The 24,672-nt window shown below is 40.7% G+C and overlaps 1 protein-coding gene across 2 annotated transcripts; it reads right to left on the reverse strand.

The window, feature by feature from the left end:
• Window positions 1–1,761: 1,761 nt before the first annotated feature.
• On the reverse strand, window positions 1,762–19,982 carry kdm5bb (lysine demethylase 5Bb). 2 transcript variants are annotated; one of them, XM_071477127.1, is made up of 28 exons: window positions 19,714–19,982; window positions 18,170–18,247; window positions 17,607–17,729; window positions 17,353–17,523; window positions 16,717–16,773; window positions 15,715–15,870; window positions 15,468–15,561; window positions 15,093–15,211; window positions 14,022–14,180; window positions 13,682–13,801; window positions 13,435–13,593; window positions 13,046–13,227; window positions 12,740–12,902; window positions 12,476–12,595; window positions 11,602–11,796; window positions 11,103–11,284; window positions 10,798–10,922; window positions 9,623–9,773; window positions 9,391–9,505; window positions 8,004–8,359; window positions 7,015–7,153; window positions 6,743–6,922; window positions 5,674–5,835; window positions 5,075–5,560; window positions 4,892–4,976; window positions 4,534–4,742; window positions 4,183–4,449; window positions 1,762–2,730 (listed from the first exon to the last, which is right to left on the reverse strand). In XM_071477127.1, the coding sequence occupies exons 1-28, from the start codon at window positions 19,864–19,866 to the stop codon at window positions 2,593–2,595; spliced, it is 4,644 nt and encodes a 1,547-aa protein (XP_071333228.1). In that variant the 5' UTR covers window positions 19,867–19,982; the 3' UTR covers window positions 1,762–2,592. The 2 variants fall into 2 exon arrangements, with proteins under 2 accessions (XP_071333228.1, XP_071333229.1); XM_071477128.1 differs by lacking the exon at window positions 16,717–16,773.
• Between the last annotated feature and the right edge of the window lie 4,690 nt (window positions 19,983–24,672).

Here is a 24,672-nt window from a genome sequence, read left to right on the forward strand (position 1 = left end):
TCAAGACCTTTACTTTATTATAGAGAGAAACCCAACAGTTCCCACAAAGAGCAAGCGCTTGGTGATTATTACCACTGTTAATAAATAACAGTGGTAATAATCAGCAAATGTTAATAAATAACAGTGGTAATAATAGTAATAATGAGTAGTGGTAGATCTGGATCCTGCTGCTCTAGAAACAGATACCTGCATAATGAGGACAGAGTAATACAGTAGACTACAGCAGACTGTCGAGTCGTTTGTGTTTCTAGTCCTTGTAAGACTCTGTGGTTTGGCAGCAGCTTCCTTTAAAGGAATCTAATTTGTCTTGACATCAGGAGCCAAGTGAGCAGCTTCACTCCCTGCTGCTAGAGGAGGAAACATCCTCCAAACACACAAAGACTTCACACAAGAGTCCAGAGGAAATGTTCACAGCTTCGTTTCAGGCTATTTGTGAGTGGTTTGCTGGTCTGCTAATCATGAGAAATTATCACAACGCTGCTTGAAAATCATCATCACCGGAAGCCACAAACCAGATTCACATATCATTCCCTGTGTTTGGTGTCTGGATGAGCAGAAGCGCTTTAGGATGCATTTCACTGACACTGAGTGTTTTTCTGCTCAAGTTGCTGCAGTTGCTCAGTGTTTGAGACCTGATCGCTCCTCTGTAACCAGAAAAACTGAGACTGAGAGGACAGATGCAAAAAACACGACTAACACAAACTTTGGACAAGATTAAGACGATCATGGAGGCTGTGTTTGTCTTTCATCCTGATAAAACCTGATGGTTCTCCTATGAAGACCCAAAGTTTTCACTTGACATAGAAATAAATAAAATAAATAAAACACTGGCTGCGTCGCAGGACCCGTCATAGTCGATATCGTACGTCAGTGGTTCAAATTTCTAATCATTTGCAATGAATTAAATTATGTAGACTCAAATAGAATAAAGTAAACCTCAGGCTCATAGGATCCCTGGACAGTTGTCCACTTTATTTTACTTTAATTCCCATTAACAGCAGTTTATGTTACTTTAAAACTTATTTGGCGAAAAAAGTGCTCATGTACATAAAAGCTTGCTTTGTGTTGCACCACAAGGCTTAAAATGTAACTGACCCGTTGTATTTATGGTTGAATGAAAACTGTTTTTTTGTTGTTGTTGCCTTTTTTTATCAGCACATAATGTTTTTATTAGACTGCTATTTGTTTTTGAGCCATAAATCATTGATTGTATTTGTTGTTATTCACATTTTTTGCTTTAACCTTTTGTTGGAGGGCAGGAGAGCAGCCTGAAGGATCAGCTGATCCATGTGGTGTATTTGGCCTTTGTCACTCCTGCTATAGATATTTTATGGTCACATGATAACTGATCTAATCCTGGCAACGCCTGCAGTCATTCACTTCATCACAGCTCAAGAGTAGGACTATGGCTTATCATGTGTTGTATTGAGACCCAGGAAGTCAGCAAAAGACACCTTTAAAGTTAGTGATTCTTGTTGATTAGGCTTGTGAAAATTATCCATCACATTGAATTTGTAGCTATGAATTTGTCAAATTATGTTTCAGCTGAAACAGTCCCTCCTCTTTCTATGAAGGCCAGGACAGCACTTTGTCATCATTACAAACATTAAAACTAGAGTTAAAAGTGTTTTTCATGAAGCAAAAATTGCTAAAAGTAGAATAAATGAGTGTTAAACTCCAAATTGTGTTCTCTTATCAAGATTACGAGGACATCTAGTGGTTTCTTTCTACCATGTTCAAGTCAAGGGAGGAGACTTCTCAATAGAACAAAAGGGCTTTATTCCACAATATAAACTTGTAACATCTTCAGCTACCCCCGAGTCCTTCCCACAGTATCTTTTACCAGGTTACATGCTGTGGATGTACATGTCAGCAGAGACTTCTTCCTTCAGCCTGCTGCATTTCGACTCCACAGCAGCGACCCATCCACCCCTGTAGCTTTCTGTACATCACACCATCGCTAAAGCACCAACACAACTCAGCGGAGATCAAACCATTTAAGTCAATTCAGACAAAAATTATTGCTCAGATAAATAAACCTATTCTACAAAAAAAAGGGAATAATTATATTAAGATGCATGTACTAAACACTGGATTTCAAAGAAAAAAATGTTATAGTAATGTTTTCAGGGATAGGGGGTGAAAACCTTGACTTCTGTCCCCTTAGCTCTGGTTTAACATGCAAGGAAGTTCCAGAGAAGATAATATTACCCCTTGATTAACCCTCTTTACTGGGTGCACTCTGTTTAAGACTCCTTTGCGCCAATGTAATGGAATCCCATGCAGCACACGTCACATCCTGTGTTTTTTTTGTTTTTTTTCATTTAGACAACCACAAACAATTCATAAGAAGAAAGAAATATATATAATATATATGTAAAAATACAAAAAAATAACTAAACATTATAGTTCTGGACAACAAGTCAAAGAGGAGATAGCACCGTTGTTACAAAAGGGTCGGACAGACGAGACAGGGCGAGGGAGGGGGGGTACAGGATCAGTGACACATCCAGACTGGTGGCTCCAATAACGGGCTGACGACAGACGGGCCTCTTCAGCCATCCTTCAGAAAAATCTCTGCTTTCTCTCCATTTATTTCCTCATGTGTCCGTCGCTCAGTGTACACCTGACACAAATGTAGTCCTCCTTCTCCGCCATCTCGGCCGTGACACCAACGCAGACTTGGTGAAACCACTGGTTACAGCTACCGTCACACTGGACCCAATCCACCTGCAGGCAAACACACACAAGAGTGTGATTTAACATTAAACCTGCAATAACAGATTTTTCCTGCAGCCAGTGGGCAGCAGGAAATAATCTGTTGATAGCGTGAAGCATTTAGTTGCTTATTTACACATCCTGCAGGTACGGGGCAACACCATCATTCATCTGAAATTAAGGCCACCTGAGAAATTTAAGTCCAATTCACCGTCTTTTAGTTCTGATTCTAGTCGTCACCAACTCCTGAAGAAAATATGCGACTCTTCAGTTGCTCCACTCCTCCATGTTCACCAGCTAGTCTCAAACTGTCTGCTGTTTGGTGCTTAGCAGATAGAGCACAGTGGGATTTAAGAGCTTTTATGCTGAAAACAATGCTATGACATCTGTGGGAGTGAAACAAAACAGTGACCTTCCGGGGCCAGAAAGCAAAACAAAAAGCTGAAACACACTGAACCTCTGTAGAGTTGAGGGCGGCCGCAGAATCAAGTGATGAGTCTCTGTGGGTGATTCACTGCCAGTGGTTGCTTGTGATTCGTTGTTACAATAAAATATTGATTGAATCCACTTTAAAAAGTTAAATCAGTGTCCTCAGTGGGGGACAGAATCCACAGTCTTCAATCAGCACAAAAATATATCCCAAAGTTAAGCTGAAGTTAATATGGAGCTTCAGCACTACCAGTTGGTCAAATAAAGTAGATAATAAAGTAATAAAGTAGTAGTAGTCGTCCACATATAGTCTTGTTAGTACATTTTCTCTTTACTCTCAACATTGACTCTTTTATTACCACACAGAATGTAGGGCTGTCAAACGATTAATTTTTTCCTTTTTGTTTTATCACATGATTCAAATTCTATTATTTTGCATTTCAGAACAGTTTTCTCTTGCTTGACTGTCAGTCTGACTGAACTAGAAGCTAACGTTATTATGTCTGACGTGTAAGATGTCTGATAATTAATATTATATTATATTATTACATGATTTTTTTTTTTTTCTCCAACTCATTCGATCTTCACCATCGATGATTCAGGCATTGGATTTAAACACTTTAGGTCTCCTGACACGCCCCTTTATGCAGACCGGAACTGTCCCCCTTTTGGTCCCATAGACATGACTTGCCATGAAGTATCTTGCTCAGCCATGTAAAATCTTAGTAGGAAGTGTCTGTGGCAGCTTGACAACAAGTAAGGGTGTGTCAAAGGGTCAAAATAGTAGCAAAACAGTAGCCCTAATAGAATGTAATTTACTACCAGTTTCAAGGATGTTAAAGAATGATGGGAAACCAGTGGTGACAATAAGATCTACAATTATTGAAGGACATTAATTTATTCTGTGACATGATGCTTATATTATGATGATTATATTAATTCTATATTTACATAACATCTCCCTGTCTTCTGCAGAGAAAAGATAAACTGTATATCAGAGGTTTTATTGTGGCCTTGCTTTGACATTTTTCTCACCTCATCTCCCTCTGGCAGCTGACATCTCTCTGCTGGACACACAGCAATTTCCTCATCAGAGTCGTCAGACTGGGAGAAATCAGAGCGCGGGGAGGACGAGGTCGAGGCTGGTCTGCGCTGCAGGTTCTTCTTATTCATCTTCTGTCTTTTGTGGGAGTGCTTTTTGTCCTTCAGCCTGCGCTCTGCATCTAAACCTTCCCTCTCCAGATGCCGCTTCGCTTTCTTTTCTGAGCCAGTCACAGTATCTCTAATGGTGGTGACACCATCCTGAAAATAAAAACAACATCAATTAGAACTGATATTGAGGCAGTTATGATGTTATGTGTTTTCATAGAATCTTTTTGTTTCTACCTGGTTCAGTGGCAGATTTTTTCCCTGAGAGTTAAACTGCATGTGTTTGTCACAGTCTGTGGACTCGTCCTGTGGTGGCAACATGCATCTGTTTGTGTGCTGGCTCGTGGCTCTGTCCAATAAAACGTGGTAGAGGCTCTGAACCTCTGGCAGAGACACCTGCAGCAGGAGCCCCTCCACCATCAGCTCCTCCAGCTCCCGACTCAAGCCTGTCACACAGAAAAATACCAGAATATAAACAATAACAATCTAAAATGAACGATTAACCGTGACTCATGTTTTCAAACAATGTGCAAAAAGAGTTGGGTTTTTTTTTCCATGTAGTCACTACTGCAGTTCAGAATGAGAGGACACAGACCCTGCAGCGGGATGCATCTCTGCTCGGTGTAGAAGACAGTCTGAGCATGGCTTGTTCTATTCCACTCTGGAGTCAAGCAAGGAGCCTGTATCAAACACATCAAATCCCAAACTTAACTTAATCTGCAAATCATACGTTTTCACTGAAGTGCAAACACAGTGGCACGAGCTGATGATGATCCACCTGAGTGTTGCTGTGAGTGTCATGGCTGCCTGATACCCAGCAGGTCAGGGTGGGAGGAGTTCCTGGTCGCTCCTCCAGCTCTGGTAGGTTACACCTCTGTGAGACCTGCTGTGTTCGGTGCTGCCAGTTTACTGTCCTCTCAACCAGGTGATGCAGAGCGTCGCCCTCTGGCAGGCGCACCCCTATGCACCGCAGGGATGACAGCAGGGGCAGGACTTTGTTCAGGGGGGGTTTTTCTGATAGCTGGCAATACGGACAGAGCCACGGTTGTGTTTCGCAGGAGTCCAATGCATCTCTGACACACACGCTGTGGAAGGCATCCCTGCAGAGTTCACACTGTAGCATCGCACCCATGGGCACCTTCTGACAGACACACACCTTTAGGTCCATGCAGTCTGCTGTGGGGAGGAGCTTTGACTCATTTGCTGCCCTGAGATTAGAGAAAGCCTCCATCTCCCGAACCCGCAGCTCCTCCAGAGTTGCCATCTGGTGAATAAAATAAAGGCAAATTCAGAATAAGTCAGTGTTCACTTGGCAATTACATCTACTAACATTATACACTTATCTTAAAAGGTGACTGTTAGAATGACCATACTTACCGCAGAGGTAGAATCCTTGGTCTCTGAAAGTGCTTTTTCCACCTCAGTGAGAGTGTTGAGCCTCAGCGTTTTCTTTTTGTTACTTTTAGGAGATTCTTTCCCTTTCTTGGCCTTCCTCTTTGGAGAACGCACATTTCCAACTTCACATCTTGGGCACAGAACCTGTGATGAAAAAATTAACTGAGAGGCTCCTTTTGCACTAACAGGTCCAGAGGAGCTAAGGCGAATGCTCTGCAGCTCTTCTCTCTGCTCTGCTATCTTTACACACCGGGTCTACTTTTACTGAAGCAGCTAACGTCTCTGAAGCATGAAACTGACATATATGCATCGCCTGTATTTATTAATAATTGACTTAAGGTGAATATTTAATGATACATTTCCTTTGTTACAGACTTTGTCTTAACACATAATACAGTGTTTGTAATTAGTGAGATAGACAGAGAAAGAAAGGAAAAAAGCAAAAGAAGGAAGGAGGGACATAGTTTGTTAAACCCTCTGTTCCGTCCCATCCTGCTCTCATTAATAATAAATAGTTTGATTTGATAAATCAAACTCATGACGTAGTTGCTCTCATTCACATATTTAATTGCTTCTGTTGTAGGACAAAGGAACCAGGAAGAAACAGTGATTTAACCGTGACTCATTAACACTACCTGTTAACCATGCTGCTGCCCTGTACATTAAATCCTTGTTTTGTTATCATGATGTCATCTAATAAAAATTAAAAATAAATATAGGTCTGTCTGAGTATGACAGCAGATGTGCTGTGTTAGTGGCTTTATTGACATTTAAAATGAGTGATCACAGAGAAAGTTAGGTTGTCTTCTCAGTAGTACAGCCTCAAAGCATCTGTCACCACATCTAAATGTAAAAGTGTATTCAATACAAAACACCACAAATGGTGGTGAAACAGTTCCTAACTTTATTAACAATGTGGCTGCTGAAGAACAGGTTGAACATTTCCTTTGGACATTAAAATCCAGCAGGAGCCAGGACATCACTGGGACACGATGCAGATGGATGGATCAGAAATGGTCTAAATATTCATTTTAAATTTGTGGTAATTTACCTCCAGTAAGGTAAGCGTTGAGTCTTTCTGCAGGAAAGTTGCAGCTGCAGATTCTTTCCATTCCTGTACTTCTACCATTAAAGACTCCAGCCTGTCTAAAGGTTCCAGGTGGACTTGAATGGCTTGTCCACGTAGCACCATGTCAGAGAGGCTGTCCACCATCAGTACGCAACCACTGGCCTGAAATGAGCAGATTTTTTTTGTGTTAAAATCACATTAAAATCAACCCACACAGACAATAACATCCACTGCAGTATAATGAGTGGCCTAACCTGAATCTCCTCAGCTTCTTGGAGCCACTCCTGGGCCTTTCTGATGGTGTCTTTCAGGAGCAGACAGTTTGGGAGGTAAGCGGGGATGCCAGATGCCTTCTCAGCAGCAGCACTGAGAGTCTCTATGGAGTGTGGTGGTCTGGTGGGCAGAAAAACACAAATGACATACTGCAGGTAATAAATGTGGACACAATACCTGCATCACCTCCAACTTAAGAAATATCTATAACAAGAGCTGTCATGGCATTTTCTTCAGACATCCTCACAGGAAACTTTCAAAAGATTGAACATGTCCTGTACACACAGTTTTTTATTAACTCTTTTTATAAACTATTTTAAAGCCGACTGTTACTTTTAAAAGCAAGACTCTTGACATGGAATAGAACCTAAGTCTCAAGAAGTATCAAAAATCTTTATACAATTATTAACAATAATTTTAATGCTATGAAAACCCAAAATTCAAAGCTGCAGTAAACATGGTGAGGAACATCACGCTTTTAGAAGATGTAGAAATTTAAGCCCTGACTTGAAATTAGTTTTCTGACAATGGAGAGAATAGATGCACATTCCTGACAGCCATGCCATTAAAAGCCTTTGAAAAGCACTTGTGACAGTTAATACTGAACAGCACTGAGAACCAATGGAATGAGGGCAGAACTAAATATGATGCTCACTTTTTGTTGATCTTGTTGAATATTCTAGCAGCAGCATTTTGCACTAGCTGTAATTAAAATGAAGCAAAATCAGGAGCACTGATGTAATATTACATGATTCAGTTACAATCAGTCAGTGCAAATACCTGGACAGAATTGTCAAGCTTTGACTGGTAGAATAAAATTACATAAAGAAATGATAGGTCTTCGGATTAAAGCTACTATTAACAGAGAATGAAAACCTATCACAATATCTTCTTGAGCTTTTGGATGGTTTTTTTTGACCCTATGGTTTAAATGCTAACATCATCATGGATCAGGCCATGCTGCTCTCACCTGGCTTTAAGGAGACTGCTCGCCTTGTCCTCCCAGTGCTCGGACACAGTGAGCAGCTCCTGGAGACGTGCCATGGCTTTCTCCACGGAGGGATGAGGTGACAGGCCGACTCCCTGGTCGATGAGCCTCCTCATGGTCTCCAGAGTCAGGGTGGCAGGCTGGGCGCTGGCCTGTTGCACGGCCTCCAGCCAGCGTGCCTGCTCCAGCCTCACTCTCAGACGAGGCAGCTCAGGCAGCTCCACGTCAAAGTCAAAGCTGACGTCTAACAGGCTCTGGATCTCTGCGACGCTGGGAACTTCATCTGCCAGGACCTTCTCGCTGTGCTGCTGGAAATCTTCGATGCGATTCAGGAGTTCCTAAGGAAAGACATCGAATCAAACATGCAGGACGTTCAAATTCATGCTTTTGCATATGTGATTTCTGTGTTAATCAAAATCACATTCAGTATATCACACAGAAGTTAGAATTGAGCTGAATATCTGCCAGATTGATTGTTGTTTGAAGCTCAGTTTCATTTGGTGGGTGGGGGGGGGGGGTGGGGGGGGGGGTCACAATGCCTTAAGTGTCTGAACAATCAACGATCTGGCTGTCGGATGATTGGATAGGTTTCTGACATGTCTGTCTGGCACTCCGAGCGGTTCCATGGTTTGAAAGTTCCGTTACAAACTGTAGTGAGATTGTGAGGAAGTATTTCAGAGGTTTAGCCATAAGATTTGGCTGAAACTGGTGTGATATAAAATTGCACTTTGCAGCAGAACAGACAAATGAGACAAAATCCTCCAGGATTTTGTCAACATTGTTAAGAGGGCAGCGCTTGTTTGAATAAACTTCACTGGCTCTGTTAGTGGGCAGAACTGAGGTGTCCTACATGAACGCTCACATTGTGGCACACCAAAATCTAATCAGGTCTGCTCCACATAGGATACCTGAGTTCTTGGGTTCACACGGGAGATCAGTTGTCTCCTAATTAAGCCAATTAGCTCATTAATTAGCAAAGATTTTTCATACCAATATGTTTGTCTTTGCACGTCTTGAACTTGTTTGCTTGAAGCGTCGCAGTTACAGCAGTTTCTGGGAAATTTGAAGTTTCCCAATTAATATGCAAATATATGCAAGAGAGTGCTCCACAGTCCAATCATGCTCCATATCAGGCACCTGTGGTGTAAGTATGAAGTTTCTATGTTTCATTTTGACTTATCGTGTTCACATGAATGTGTCTACGGAGTCAAAGATGCCAGCCTGACATCATAATGTCCCAAATACCACCATGGTGTCGTGGTGGCAGCAGGACATAATAAAAACTCACAGTGCTTGCGCAGCTTTAATTAAAAGGAATATAGTTTCATTGAGGTAACGTCACAGGACATATTTCTTCTCCTCAGCTTACCTTCAACATGGGGGCCTGAGGGAGACTGCAGGAGAGGTTATACAGCTGCCTCACAAACGAACTCAGCTCCTCCACAGTCAACTGACTCCGTGATTTCCCACTACCACACCGATACCTAGGGGAGGGTGTCCAGTGAAAAAAAAAACCCATTAAGGCACTAAAACTATTTCCTCACAAGTAATGTGAAGACATGGCTCATGCACTCTGATGTAGTAGAGTGTATTAATGCTACCTGGTCTGCCTCTTGCCGTTCAACAGCTGCTGTGCCACCGAGGAGCACTTCTCTGCATCTTGTGTGACTAGACGAAGCCGACGCAGCAGGTCGTTGTCAGGGAACAGATTGGATTCTGATTCAACAAGAAGGGAGCGGAAGACTGGCAAGCCTGAGGAAAGAACACCTGGTTAATCACAGTCTGACACATACAGTAACATTCACATTGCTGAGCAACAAATGACTTAGTGTGTCTAGTTGTTTTTTTGGTCACATGATCACATTTTTGGTCACAGTGGTGGTTTAGTACCATTTGCTTAGAGGACCACACCACTAGTTTTGCACAGCTGAGTAAATCCTGTGTGCTTATAACTGACATTACTGACAGCCATTTCCCAATTCATGCAAGTGGTGCTGTAATTTTTACATTTTAGTAGATTTTCCCTCCTTCCAGGAGCCCACACATCACAATAAAACACAGCCCATCACAATAAAACACAATTCCAGACTATGTTTTGTTAGAGTTACATAACTTTAGTTAACTTTAATGGTGGAGTGGATTGTGAATTCTTCCTGGTCGTGAATTCACACACTGGCGACAGAGCTTCCACATGGCATCGCTTTGATAAACTATGATGTTTGGAAACTCAATGGGGAATGCAAATAATTATCAGACATGAAGGCTGTAAAACCTTTTCATAAATGTGACACTTAGTTGTACTGAATGGAAAGTTTTAGCTACACTACAGCACCTAAACGCACCATTCCTCTACTCAGATGTGCTGTATCATGAGATGATCAGGGTTAGAAGACCTGTATACTAGTCAGTAAACAAAAAGAATCAACTTTGCAGAATAGTGATGCTTGATGACAGCTAATGGTGTGATGACAACACATGCCACACTGTGTGATCCACAACAGTGTATTTTTGCTGCTATGAATGGGACATTTGGTCATCCCTCCTAGCTACAGTATTTTGGACCCAACATGGAACCACACAGTGAGAGAGTGTGTCTCCAGCATAGAAATTAGTCTCACAATAAAAGATTGCTTTACCAGTGAAATCATAATCAGCAAAAGTTTGCAGATGTGTGTTTTCGAAGCACTAAATTTTAAGATATTAGTTATTTGGCTTAACCATGTAATACCACTGATGTATTTAATGCTTTGTTTTCTTATTTTCTCCTGCTGTTTACCTTTCTTCTTCTCCAGTTTAGCCTCCAGTGTCTCGGTCACACGGGAGGCCCACTCATCATACAGTTCAGCTCGCTGCTTCACAGCAGTCATCATGGGGAACAGCTCGTCCAGTGTGTATCTGTAACTGCAGGACCAAACACAACACTGAAGTTATGGGGTACACAGTGGTAATAAGACACATAAATCTAAACAAATGGAGTTTTCAGTAATAGAATACATATTTTCCAGACATATTCATTACATTCATAGATCTAGGCACACAACGCCCGTTAACTGCCTCTGACTCAGCTCAAGAGGGACTTACTTCAGTGTGTAGTTGGTGACAGGGCAGGAGCAGAGGTCGCTGATGTGGTGCAGACAGACCAGTACTCCTGCGCTACAGGGACAGGTGAGGGCAGACAGGTAACAGGTGGTCCTGCACTTGGCACACTGCCGCTCGTCATCCTGGAGGTGATCGTATTTTGCCTCCTTGAGGTGAAACACCCCCTGAAGGTGTGACACAACAACAAAAGTGTTAAAAGCAAATCCAAGAAAAGCGCAACACAGTGAGTGTGTTTGCTTGAGGGAGCATGATATTTCCTTAGACTTGTTAACTTGTAAATGTTGTAGGGAAAGCCTGGAACCCTGGACTGTTAACTATGTAACTTATGTAACTTATGTAGCTTACATAAAATTTACACTATTATGTCTTTACACTGAAAAAAGTGTAATTTTACAGAAAGATAAAGACAACCTGTCTTTATTGGGGCTGTATGCAGAATAAGTATAATGGTATAAGAACATGATAATGAGGACTATCTTACCATTTTCTTCACTTTCTCTCTCAGTTCCTGCTCCTCTTGGATCATGATGACCATGTCCTTGTGGACAGCTGAGGCCAAGACCACATCGAGTGTGCCTGCTTTCGAGGCCATGTTGCACACCATCTCATCATGGGAGAACACATTGTACCGGTGCAGCATACGATAGTGGTCAACACACTGCCTGCCAAGAGGCATCTGGTATCACAGATAGGGGAAAAAAAGGTGGTAAGGACAATTCATGTGAGGTCAAATCCACAAAAAAATGCATGTAACTAAAACACAGTGTCACAGGAGTGGCTCATGCATGAAATACACAGAAAATCAATTTTGTTGGCTAAATGATTTCTAAATTATTTCAAGCAAAAAAGGCAAAGTTGCACTGATTCCAGCTCCTCAAATGTGAATATTTTCTTTTGTTACAGCAAATCTTTAGCTCTGGGTTGCAGGTTGTGGATGTAATTCTTCACATTTTCATACATTGTACAGACCAAATGATTAATTGAGAAAATAATCTGCATATTAAATTAGATGGAAATAATCATTAGTTGCCCCACATTAAATAAAATCCATTACATTTAAAACAAACAGTCTTTCCTTTCCTCCAGTTAATATTGGTGGCCTTTGAAAAAACTCTGAATATGGAAGTTAATCTAATACTGATGCATTAACCATCAGCAATTCATACCTTTACGTGTGTATTTTGGCAACCAATGTCATAAAATCATGAACAATTCAAAATGAATGAATATTTGAAAATTACTCCTCTGTCTTTTCCAAGGACCACGTCTTTATCAGGCAAGCTTGAGGAAGTACTTCAGTTTCATAAACAACTGGGACGTGTTGTTAGGAATAACATAAATTAACAGATGCATACCCAGTCCACAGTGCAGAAGTTTACTGCCTCAGCAAAGTTGAAGCCCTGATTGAAGCCACTGTGGTAGGCTCTAGGAAACGTGATGACAAACTCACCAGCACACTGGTTTGTTCTGTAAATCTGAAGCAGAGGGAGGAGACAAAAGAATATGATTCATGTTCTGGGTAAAGAGACCAGCAGCTCGTTCATTTAGGTATCCGCTGTGTGTTGCTGTGGACAAGAAACAGAAAGGCATTAGTGCAGGTGAAAGTCATAGAAACGTACCGGGACTCCGTGGGCCATCAGGGTGTTGGGGTTCATGATGGTGACCAGCTGGTGCAGCAGGTCAGGCTGAGACTCGAACAGCTCCGGGGCCAGTTTCTTCATGACCTCCTCCAACTGTTCTGCTGCAAAACCAGGAGCTCCGTACCAGGTTTTGGGTTCCCCCCTTGAAGTAAATAAAATAAACACAAAAGTTTAGTTGTACCGAGCCAAAAATGAGGAGCAAAGTCCAGGTTTTAGCAACACAAACCAAATAAAAACAAGAAGAGCAGCTGAGCTAAGGTATCAGCAGATGTTTTTCAAAAGTACCAGTGCAGGTAGTTGATGGAGTAGCTCCAGTGATCCTCAATGTGCCAGCAGAACGAGGAGAAGCACATGCCAACATAAAGCCAAGGCAGCGTCATCCCACAGATGTCAGCTGTCACATGAGTCAGGACAGAAGGGTTCATCATCGCCAGGTTGTTGAGGTTCCAGCCACACTTGAGGTATTTCTGTAAGAGGGACGACATACTCGGATCAATAACACAGGAATTATTGTGTGATATACTGCTCACACCACTTATTTTTATGATAGACTCAAGCTATCAAATACAGTCTAAAAAGACTTGACTCCCACATTTTGATTCCACAGACCTCTGACATAAAGTATTGAATACCTTCTGTCAGGGGTATATTACAGTGTGTGGGGATCAATTTACCTCATCAGCTGGGGAAACCTTTAATTTTCCATTTGGAATGGGGAATCCACTCCCAAACTCCTTTGAGGCAATATCTGCTCCATATTCTACAGTAACATCCTCTTCGATGGCTCCAACCAAACGCCAGAACTCCTTCTCCACCAGCTCTGTCGGTACCATCTATAAAACACATGAAAAACATTTTCAAATTTAAAGCGCTCACACCAAGAGGGAGAATAGATTTATTTTTGAAACCTTTTCTACTTACATGAACTGGCATGTTAAAGTAATCAGATTTGAACGCATCAGCCATTTGCCCGAATGCACGCAGGGAATAGTCTCTGTACGCTTGTTCAAAGCCGAACGCCTCATGAGGTTTGCTGCATTCCTGCATGTGAGACAGAAAAAACAACATCATTGTACAAATGTGTTAGATGTGTTTTGGAGCCATTTAATAGCTTTCATAGACGTTTCTATATTTTCTTTTTTGATATTAAACTTTTTTGTATACTACTGTAGATGTCAGATGCAGACAGAAAACCTTCCACGGCTCATTAATGGAGAGTCAGTTCACATCACATTAATCAAACTCTGCAGTTCATCCTCACCTGAGCCAGACACTTGGGGCACCTCCAGTCTCCTCTGGGAACGTCGTGTAGAGGAGGGATCAGGCAGAAAGTGTGATAGCTGTCGTCACAGCCGTCACACAGCAACAGACGGTCTTCATCTCCCCCACTGCCACACACCAGACACACAACCAGATCCACCTGGAGAACAAAAGGAGGAGTTTGTAATGAATCTGTTTCAGAGCCATGACTACTGACTAAAGTGACACCAATTATCCACAAAAGCCTCCTCTACACACAGCCTTTTCAAACTGGAGGCTGACATCAACTCACACCAAATTTATTACCAACGAGAAAGCCAAATTGCAAGTGAAACATACCCTCAGCTGCCAGGTTATTAGGTACACTTAGCTCAAATTAATGCCATCTAACACAATAGTCGTGCAATAAGTGCAACCTTCGAGAAAGTTCAAATGTTCAGTCTTTGTAAAATCAAGTTTAGAGAGAGATTGACTGAACTCTATGATCATGTTGGAAGCTGTAGTTTGTGGTGCTATTTAACTGTATTGCAGTATACAGAGTGGTGTTTCTACTATTTGGCCTACCCTCATCGATAGAAATGGGATGGACAGAACAATAAAGACACCTGTCTGTATAATGCTAGTATGAAAACCCAACATTATAACCCTCCTGAAGGCAGAATTTATAGCAGGGCTGTTGTATTAGACTGCATTAGTTTTAGCTCGGTGTACCTAATAAACTGGCAATATATTCTTGTAAATTCCATCTAATGAGAATTTATAATCCTGAGAGCAGTGAGCATGGCTTATGTAATAGTTCCAACATGTTTTAGAACAATTTTTCCTCCTTTTAACACTGCTCCTGTAAATTTTTGTTTTACCTTTTATGTAACTACATGTATCATGTAAAGTAAGTTAACTAGTATATGTTCATTGTACGGGAAGACTATAAACTGCATTAGCAGAAGCTATTAGATCAGTGAAGAAAGGAAATATACTTTACCTAAAGTTGCATTTGGATAACGGATGATGCATTAAACTGTGATGTGTTGATAAGGATACTGGTATCATATACGAAGACTTTTATACTTACGGGACTTGGGGGAACTGGAGGGATGAATTTCTTGTACCGTGACTTGAATTTGTCAGCTTCAATTATTGGTTCTCTACTTTCAACTGGTTCCTGTTTCACTGGAATGGGAATCTCTTTCTCTGCAAGACAACAGGAAACATACTAACACTATGAACAAGTGTTTGCACAACCATTATAACAAGAAGTTCCAAATAAAAACCTTTACTTACTTACAATTACTTATAACTAATTTATTAAATATTTTTATAATGGTTATAAATCTTATACCAGTATATATAATATTTTAGTGGTGGTTAAAGTAAAGTATTACAATAAATACTGTAAAATGTAAATGTCTGTATAACTATTTTTTCTCTCTAGGATGTGGAGTCTGACCTGGTTCTGGCTTGGCAACTAAAGAACCCATCCTCCGCCTCAGGTTCGGCTTGCTCTCGCCGGGCTCACCTGGTTCAGTCTTCACACAGACGGCCTAAGTAAGAATAAGTGAGAAGTGAAACTGCTAGCAACTTAACAATACTAAAATGATGATGTGTGTAGAGAACATTAAAGAATGGAGTCCCTGCTGCTGGTTTCAGGACCGTTTTAATCAAGTGTGCGTTGCCCTCTCTCCAACAACACCCACCTCACACTTCATGCGCTTGGCTCTGCGGGCACTGGGGCAAGTGTCAGGTGTCTGGGCAGGTGGCCTCTGAGCCTGGTCCTGCGGCTTGTGCTCCTTAATGTCCATGCTCTCCATGCTTCCTGTACTCTCCACCGACTGGACCGGCTTCTGGACACACTGAGGGAAATGATATTCCAGTTAAAGCCACAGTCACTGGTAATTAAAAAGCTGTTGTGTGCCTAACTGGAAATACATGTACGCTCAAATGCAGTGATCAGTAAGATGTGAAAGGAATATCATATAGAGCTTTGACTATGAATATGTAAACACAGTCAGACAAGATTTAACTGTCTAGAACAAGCAGTTAGAGCGTACCACAGCCTTCAGTTTATCAGTGATAATGAAATAAACTGAAAAAACCGTATGTGACAGTTACTAGGAAGTATCTGTAGCTACCAAATGTGGTTGAAAGAATGGGGCATACTATATCAAAGACTGTAGTTGGTATTAAAAATAGTTTCAACTTAAACAGCCAGGAGACAAAAGAGGTCATAAGAAGGATGTGGTTAGTTACAGCTCGTCACCCCAAACAGAAACTCGAGAGGAACATGCCAAACCAGACGTAGATAGACAAACTTGAACTGAGGCTGCTGAGGGCAGGTAAAGAATATCAGATGTACAGAAGTTACCTGCGAGTTTTCTGTTTAATCAAATATAGTAACATTTGATAATGACAGAGGAAAAGAGAAAGTCTACAACAGTGTTTTAACTGATACATAACTGTCACATAACGGCTGACTGCTGCCTGTCACAGAAACAAAAGCATTGTGTTTTTACATTTGTCCCAAGATACGTGTGAAACGTAGACTCACTTGTAGAAGGAAAGATTGCTTGTTTTGTTTGAACATTGAAATAAAACTGTTCTAAAAAGGGATAAATTGATAAATTCTGAAAACATAACCAGCCATAGATAAACATGCATTTTGTTAGCCAAGTGGCTTCTTAACCATGACACAAACATACCTTTTCAAGTTCAGGATCAGCCTCCAAACGCATCAGTTTGGAAGCTGGCTCTGGTGCCTGAGTCAAGAGAGAGCTTGGGTAATTAAACAATTTAGAGTGACCTATCCAAGAGGTCACACAATACCAGTCCAATGACCTTGAATAAGCTCTCTTGCAAGATATTATGGAATATTAGGGTGTGAAAGCTATTGAATGAAATGACTAGACACCAGATGATAAATTCACACTTGAGTATATTAATAAATTCCAGTAAATTCCAAACTTTTATCTTGAAAAACAATATTACATAAATCATTGATGTAAGCTGTAGTTCAACACAAACATGCGTGACCTAATAATGCATTTATTTCACGATCATAACAATGCCTTCAAATCTTTTACAGGACAAGTGGCTTCTAATTCAAATGGAAACGCAAATGTTTTAACGTAATAAATGTATAATTTCAGTATGAATTTATTTTTTTAATAATGGTATTAATGGCATGACATTAATGGTAGAAATAAAAGCTATGGATAAGCATTATTAGGTCTTTGTCCACAGACGAGCCACCCATTGCTGTATGTATGACAGCATGTCTCTGTGTGTATCATCAGGAACAAGATGTGCTGTCCTATGGATGCAACTGTCCAACTCACCAGCAGGTTTGCTCCACTCTGAAAGAGATTGTAGGGATAGAGGATTTTCTCATAATGCCCTCGCAGGTGTGAGCCGACAGCTTTGCCAGGGGCAAAGCCCATTTGTAGTGCAATCTTGGTCCATCGCCTGTCCCGACAGACAATGTCAAATCCACCCTCCTCTGCTACCAGCTGAAAAGACAGTGAGTTACATTAATGTTAACTGCAATTTAAAATATTTATAAAAATAATGTGCGGTGATGCCAATAATCAACCTTGTTTAGCTTATATAGATCCAAAATCTTCCTCTCCACGTGTGGAATCTTCAGGGCACATCCCTGCAAATCCCAAAATTTGGCAATCTGGTCCAAGAAGTTGAGCTTAACTCTGGTCTGTGCCTGGGAAATGACATAAGCAATGACACCAGTCAGCTACAAATAAATTAAATTCAAGGAAATGAACACAGACATGGAATTCAAGGCATTCAAAGGAAAACCGAGACAATCACTGAAGAAATATAATATGAACAGGCCTATATTTATCCAAGAAAGTAAGAGTGGTGTGTCCTATTGTTCAAAATAAATAAATAAATAGAAAAATAAATAAATGCACTTTAAATTAGACATTTTAAAGTCAGAATTACATAGCGTTTAAGCCTTGTAATTATCAGTCTAAATTTGCAATCCATCCTTTGTTACATAACATTATTAATAGGCATTAGTAACATTAGTGTTCTTTGTTCAAGAATTGTTATTATGGGTGTAGCCTGCCTCGGCCTAGAAATAGCATCAATGCAACAAAAAATAATCACTGGTGTAACCTGACTAACAAAACTCACCTCCAGTTCATTGAGCCTCTGGATCCGAGGAACAAAGTGAAGCCTGTCCACATCACAGGCAAACGGAGGCTGCCAACCCTAAACAGCAACAAAAATACCCATGAAGGTCATCAAAACATGTAACCAAGTTAGTTTATTGTTTTTCATTGTTGCATTGATTAGTCATACTGCAAAATCTATTTGTTTTTCCTCTTTTCCTTAATACTGCCCACTTATGTCGATTGTTTTTCAAAGCATGGATCCAAATTTAATTACTTTTCATTTTTATTTATCAATTGTAACTAAATTAAGCTGAAATTAAGTAGATTGGTTGCAGGTTTTTAAACTGATGTTAGAATCAAGTTTGGCAAAGATGGGAGGCCTGCTGACACCGAAAGAAGTGAGCAGTGAGTGAGCAAAGAGTGATCCTTTTCAGTTTATAGCTCGCAACATCGATCAATATTTGTCTCAATACCACACATGACACGGCCTAGCATGTACAATGACAAAACCCTGTCACAAAAGAAAACCAAATTCTTGTTTAAAGTCACTAGCCAAAAAAACCCCACTGGCACACAAAATGGCCAGATGGAAGACTCACTCACCAGCCCAGCTTACCACAAAGCCAACATGGAGGACAACACCCTACATAACAGGCTCATACATGAACAGTGCCTCATCTTCAAGAAACTTGAACAGTTGTAATAATGTACAGCACAACTGTAATGTCGTGTAATATGGCGAGTTAAACCACAACTTCAAGAGACACAACCTGTTATTCGGCAAGTAAAGTGATCTTTGTAAAGAAATAACCCAGTGCATTCTTGCCCCAAGCATGGGCCAATTTATATGACACTTGAACATTAAGGGGAACATTATGACTATTTAGCCTGGCTCATGACATAAATAACCACTGTTTTAGTTATTCATAGGAAAATGCCAGTTTGACCGAGAAGTGATGGATCTCTCTCTCTCACTCACACACACACACACACACACACACACACACACACACACACTGGGGTACACTGGGTGACCCAACTGCATCATGATGCTCTTCAACAAATAATCCATAATTACGTGCAAGGCTGTCGGGAAATTTAAGGCCGAAAATGAAGGAGAAGTGTTAAAATTCACGGTTATCTTACTATGATATCATCATAATCTTCTACGCAGCCGAATGGCTTCCGCATAGCCACCTATGTCAAAGCCGTGTGCTAAATTATGACAGGTTGAGCTGTTAGCTGATAGTTAGCACATCAGCTAAGTGGCTCAATGACCGGACCACAGGGACTTTGTTGACACACGGCGAACCACGACTACGGTCCATTTTTAACATGCCGACACATCTGTGCTGCTGCCACCGAGCTAAAAGTCCACCGAAAGAACACGACGTAAATAATCACAAATGAGAGCTAGCTAGCAGCGGCAGCACAAAGAATGAACATAGCCGTGTATCCGCCATGTTGAACAGTCCCTTTAAATCCCCAGGTCCATCTACAACCGTCTTAACGGTCAACTAATTCAGCATCCGCGTCGGTTTTTTCAGCTTTAATCGCACTCACCGGAGGCGGGCGGACTTTGCAAATGCCAGTTTTTTCGGCGATGGGACGGATCTTATTAATGAAGGCATAGGGATCTCCAAATTCTTCCCAGCTGGGCTCGAAGACCGGGCACTCCGGAGGAGGCTCGAACTCGTCCGGCCGAGGATGGCTCATCGTTTCGGACCGACCCGGTGGAGGCTCGGACAGGACGGGTCACCGCTTCCACCAGGAGAAAAAAAAAAAAAAAAAAAAAAAAAAAAAAAGTGTGGAGGTGTTGCGGGTTCACCTGGAATGTTTTGCTGTTTTTTTGAGAAAAAGCCTGCCTGCTCGCCGTCAGACTCGGTGGCAGTCGGTCGACATCAACACCAGAGGAGGCAACACATACACACACAGACACACACACACACACACACGCACAGTGAGGAGAATGTTCCAAGGCAGTGAGCACGTCCGCCCAAAAAACTAGAGACCACACAGATCTTATTAATGCCTGTGTGGTTTATCAGTTTCCACAGCGTCTGGTGTTAAACCGACTTCTTCATAAGTGACAAGCTGAATATGGTTTCCGTTTTCGTCAGTGTTGTTGTTGTATAATAAATAATTTGTGAATAGTTTTTTTTTTTTTTTTTTTTTTTTTTTGATAACGTCCCATTATATATATATATATGAAGACATAATATTGTCACATTTTGCTCTACAAGGGCCTGGTGTCCACTTCATGCAATGTTCATGCAATGTTCAGAAACAGTAACAATACAAAATGTTTATGTTTTTTACTTTGTTATGTTATGTCTTGAAGCAGCACTTCAAATGAGCCACATTGTTCAAAGGGGCATAATTGTTGTTTCTACTTTTGTTTTGCACTCAGGAAAAATGCTGCCGTGTTCAGGCACAAAATAACAGTTTTGCACATCATTACCTAATTGTGACTTCACTGTGTTCTATGGAAATCTAAAACTAAAGTCCTCATATGTGGACATCATTTTCCCACAAACTACATCATGTAAAAAGATAATTCTTTGTTTTTGTGCTCATCAGGTGCCAATCAGCCCAAATAGCAAAGAGAAATTAAAAATGCATGCCATGCAAGAGTTCGGGTCTTAGGAGGTTCATCTTATTATAGATTCAAACTGCAAATCTATACCTTTCCTGCCCAACAAGGCAATTGGACAGGGGCCCCTATAGCCCAAAGTTTACCTCATATCTGTCCCTTATGTTTTTTACCTTTTAGGAGAGGTCTTTGTACAAGCTTTTAGTTTCTGGCCTGTCCCATACAAGTTTGTTTACTTTGGTTTCATGTATATCTGAGTATATGTACTTTAGGTAAAAGTGTTTGTATATGAGTGTCTTTGTGACATATGTATTTATATAATAACTGTGTATATCTTTAAGTTAAATATACAGTTTGGTTCTACATAATTGGATTGATCAGCACCACGGTCCAGCTCTCCATCCTCCATCTCATCCTCCTGGTCTTCAAATTTTAGTTTTTAATTTTGGTTTATATTGAGCTCGTTTTTCACTTTGTCAAGTAATTAACACACAGAAAACCTACTTTAAAGAAGTGTTAATCCATAACAGGAGAAGTAATCGAACTAATCCATTCATCAACTAATAATTTCACCTTAGAGTGCCGGTTGGTTTCTGGATGCCTGGTGAAATAATGAAACTGCCATGTATAGTGGAGGTCAAAAGAGGCCCAACAGCATATGTTTGCCCCGGGGCCTGAGAGGGGTTAATCCAGCCATGCATTTTATATAAAGACATCATATCAATTTTTAATTTTTAATTCTCTCACAGCTTCAAGATGCAAATTTATACCCATCCAACTGGGCCTCCAGGGGCCCCAAAGCCCCAGGTTTACTACTTATCAATTGAGTCAACATGACTTGATTAATCAGAAGCTTGTACCACTGAAGTATATTATCAGCTATGTTAAGTGTTCTTTCCTCCATCTTGAGGCCCTGGTTTTGCAGAGGGACCACGATCAAGAATCTAGGTGTAAGACTTTCATCATTTGTTGTAAAGTTGTTTTTTGCTTCTATTGTGTCTCTGTGTTAAGTGATTAACACTCAGAGGAGTCGTATTAATCTGTCATAAAAGCAGAGTTGCAACCAGTTTTCATTAGCAATACAGCTGAGAGTTATTTTCCTTAATAACCCACTAAAATGTAAAGGGCTCAATGACATATTTTTTCTGACTATGAGGTTAACCCAACTCTGCTCTCCTGCCAATGGATTTAGCCTGATTTACGGTTGAACTGATGAGAAATCAGGCTTTTGTGGTGACAAAATGTGCAACCTTTATGCTACAGCCACCTAAAATTGATAAATTAAGTGTGAATCGGGCTTGTTTGAAGTAGTGATGGATTCTTTTGGTACATTCAACCAAAAAACTTCAAAATGCCATCTGGTTAATAAAAACATGAACATTTCCAGTGGTGACAAGTAACTAAGTACATTCACTGTATTTAAGTATAATTTTGAAGTACTTGTAACCTACTTCAAAGTTATACTTAAATACATAAATATTAGCTCCAACTTTCTGCAATTTTGTACCATTTTCTGAAATTTAAGACTCCACCACAGTTTAGAGACAAACATTATTTATTCGATTCGTGTGATATTAGTTGTTTTTTCATAATTCATATTTATACAAAATATAATCAATACATAAAGTATGATGCATTGATGACAATAAAGCTTTTTTGATCCCTGGGAGATAATTCACATGTTCCCCAGCAGTATGCAAACTTATGTAAATTACCTCCACCTTCCCCAGCTGCAACATTAGTCTGACGCAGGCTACACATTAATGCATCAATAACTATAATACAGTCATATAATAGGTCTACACATGATCCCAAAATGGACCATTCTGCATAGCAACTACTTTTACTTTTGGTGCTTTCTGTGTATTTTGATACTGATATTTTTGAACTTTTAGTAAAGTAAAATACTGAATGAGTATTTCCTCATTGTGGTGGTCTGAATAACGCCTTCCACCACTGAATACTTCCATATTTAAAGCAGGAACAAGCTACAGGCGATTACTGTGATGTGTGCTGCTCAGGCTGCAGCACAGAGTCACACAAACACACTGTTCAGTTCAACGATTCCTGACACTTCCCCCTTCATCACTTGCCTGAAATGACTTTGACCTACATCTGATGCTGAACAACACTTCAGATAATTCCCCGCGTCGTGTTATTAAGATTTTAAGATTATTATGATATGATTTTTTTTTTTTTTTCAAAATGTATCCTGATGTGTAGAACTATTCTCTTCTTTGTAGGCAGCCTTATGTTTACACTTGCGCGGATGAATATGTTCAGGTGACACCTTCACGGCCACCGGGACTCGTTGTTTAAATAGCCTGTTCGTGCAGTTTGATTGGATGCTTCTCATAAGCGTTTTGTAACATCTGCTACTAGTTCTTATCCATCACTCAGTGTCACCGGGGAGGAGCCTCATCGGTCCCTAATGTTTCCTGCAGCAGGACAACGACCCCAAACATAGAAGTATCCTCAGAGACAAGGAGAACAGGGAGTCCTGCAACAGATGGTCTGGCCCCCACAGAGTCCTGATCTCCACATCACGGAGTCAGTGTGGGATTACATGAAGAGACAGAAAACACTGAGGCAGCCCAGATCCACAGAAGAGCTGTGGCAGGTTTTCCAGGATGTTAAAAACAACCTAGCTGCTCAGCCTCTTGAAAAACCGTCTGCTGAGGAGAACCGGTGCTGAGGGTGGTCACACCAAATAGTGATTAGATTTCTTTTGTTTTTGTTTATTGCAGTCTGAATGAAGTCAATACAAAGGATAATAAACAATAACTATTCATGCCATTATATACATATGCATTAACGTTAAAAGAGACTGGCTTTACATCTGGACAATGAAAGCAGACCTCAAAATCCACAATGAACTGCTTCAGCAAACACAAGCTGCAGCTTTGGGTGGGTGGAAATTCCTTAATCAAGAATAGAAGGACTTTGAGCTGGCCACAGAAAGCTGTGAAATCTGCCAAAGGGGGGACTACTAAGTACTGGCAGTTTCTATAGGTACACCTAGCTAAAACTAATGCAGCCTAATACAACGCTCCTGCAGTAAATCTTCACGAAGGCTGTAATTTTCATTGTTTATTGATATTGTTTCACAGAGTTGTTGATTCAACTCTTCAGTAGTTTTGGAGGATGCAGTTGGTGGTGCCGCTGAACTGTATTGCACTACACAGAGAGGTGTTTCTGATATTTAAATCTCTCTTCTCTGAGGCAAAACCTAACCATATCAAGACCTGGCATTATCTGTCTAAATCAGTGCATGTTTAGTCTTGACAGAAAATAATAAGGTGTGTCCGTGTTTATCTTTTTTAGTCAGTGAGATGAGATTCAAATTGTTTAACCCTGCAGTGCTGGTCGGGGTTCTGCAGACCCCTGGTCCAGCTTTAACAGCTCAAAGAACATGCGCTGCATTGGTTTATCACCTTCATACTTCTTCTACTTTTATAAAGAGTTGCCCATAAACATGATTTTGAACTGAAGATAGTCAGCTACAGAAAGTAAAACATTATTTCAGTTTAGGGTCTAACCTCAGCTATAACACATACAGTTAAATACAGTGGATTTTCATATGCTCTATATTTGTGATTTTTGTTAACAGTGCATTTTACACAAGACGACCTCTAGCAAATGTCAGTTAAGTTTACTTGGGGTTTAATTGAAAACATAAGACATGTCATGATGCAGACCCTGAGGAAGTACAGTAAATACTCTATTTTGGAAGATTTCATTTTACCTCATTATTCTATTAAAAGGCTATTATTGTTTGCTCGCTTATACGTTTGTCTTAGGCACTTGGCCATGTTTGCCAGGACAGACAGGAAACATGAAGAGAGACAGGGAGAGAGGCGGCACGCAGCTGGATTCGTAATGCAGACATGGAGGTTATGGGGTATCGTCTTAGACTAGACCACCGTGTC

This window comes from Trachinotus anak, unplaced genomic scaffold (assembly GCF_046630095.1).
Source record: "Trachinotus anak isolate AG129_WGS33_773 ecotype Australia unplaced genomic scaffold, CSIRO_AGI_Tana_v1 ptg000004l, whole genome shotgun sequence".
NCBI lineage: Eukaryota > Metazoa > Chordata > Actinopteri > Carangiformes > Carangidae > Trachinotus > Trachinotus anak.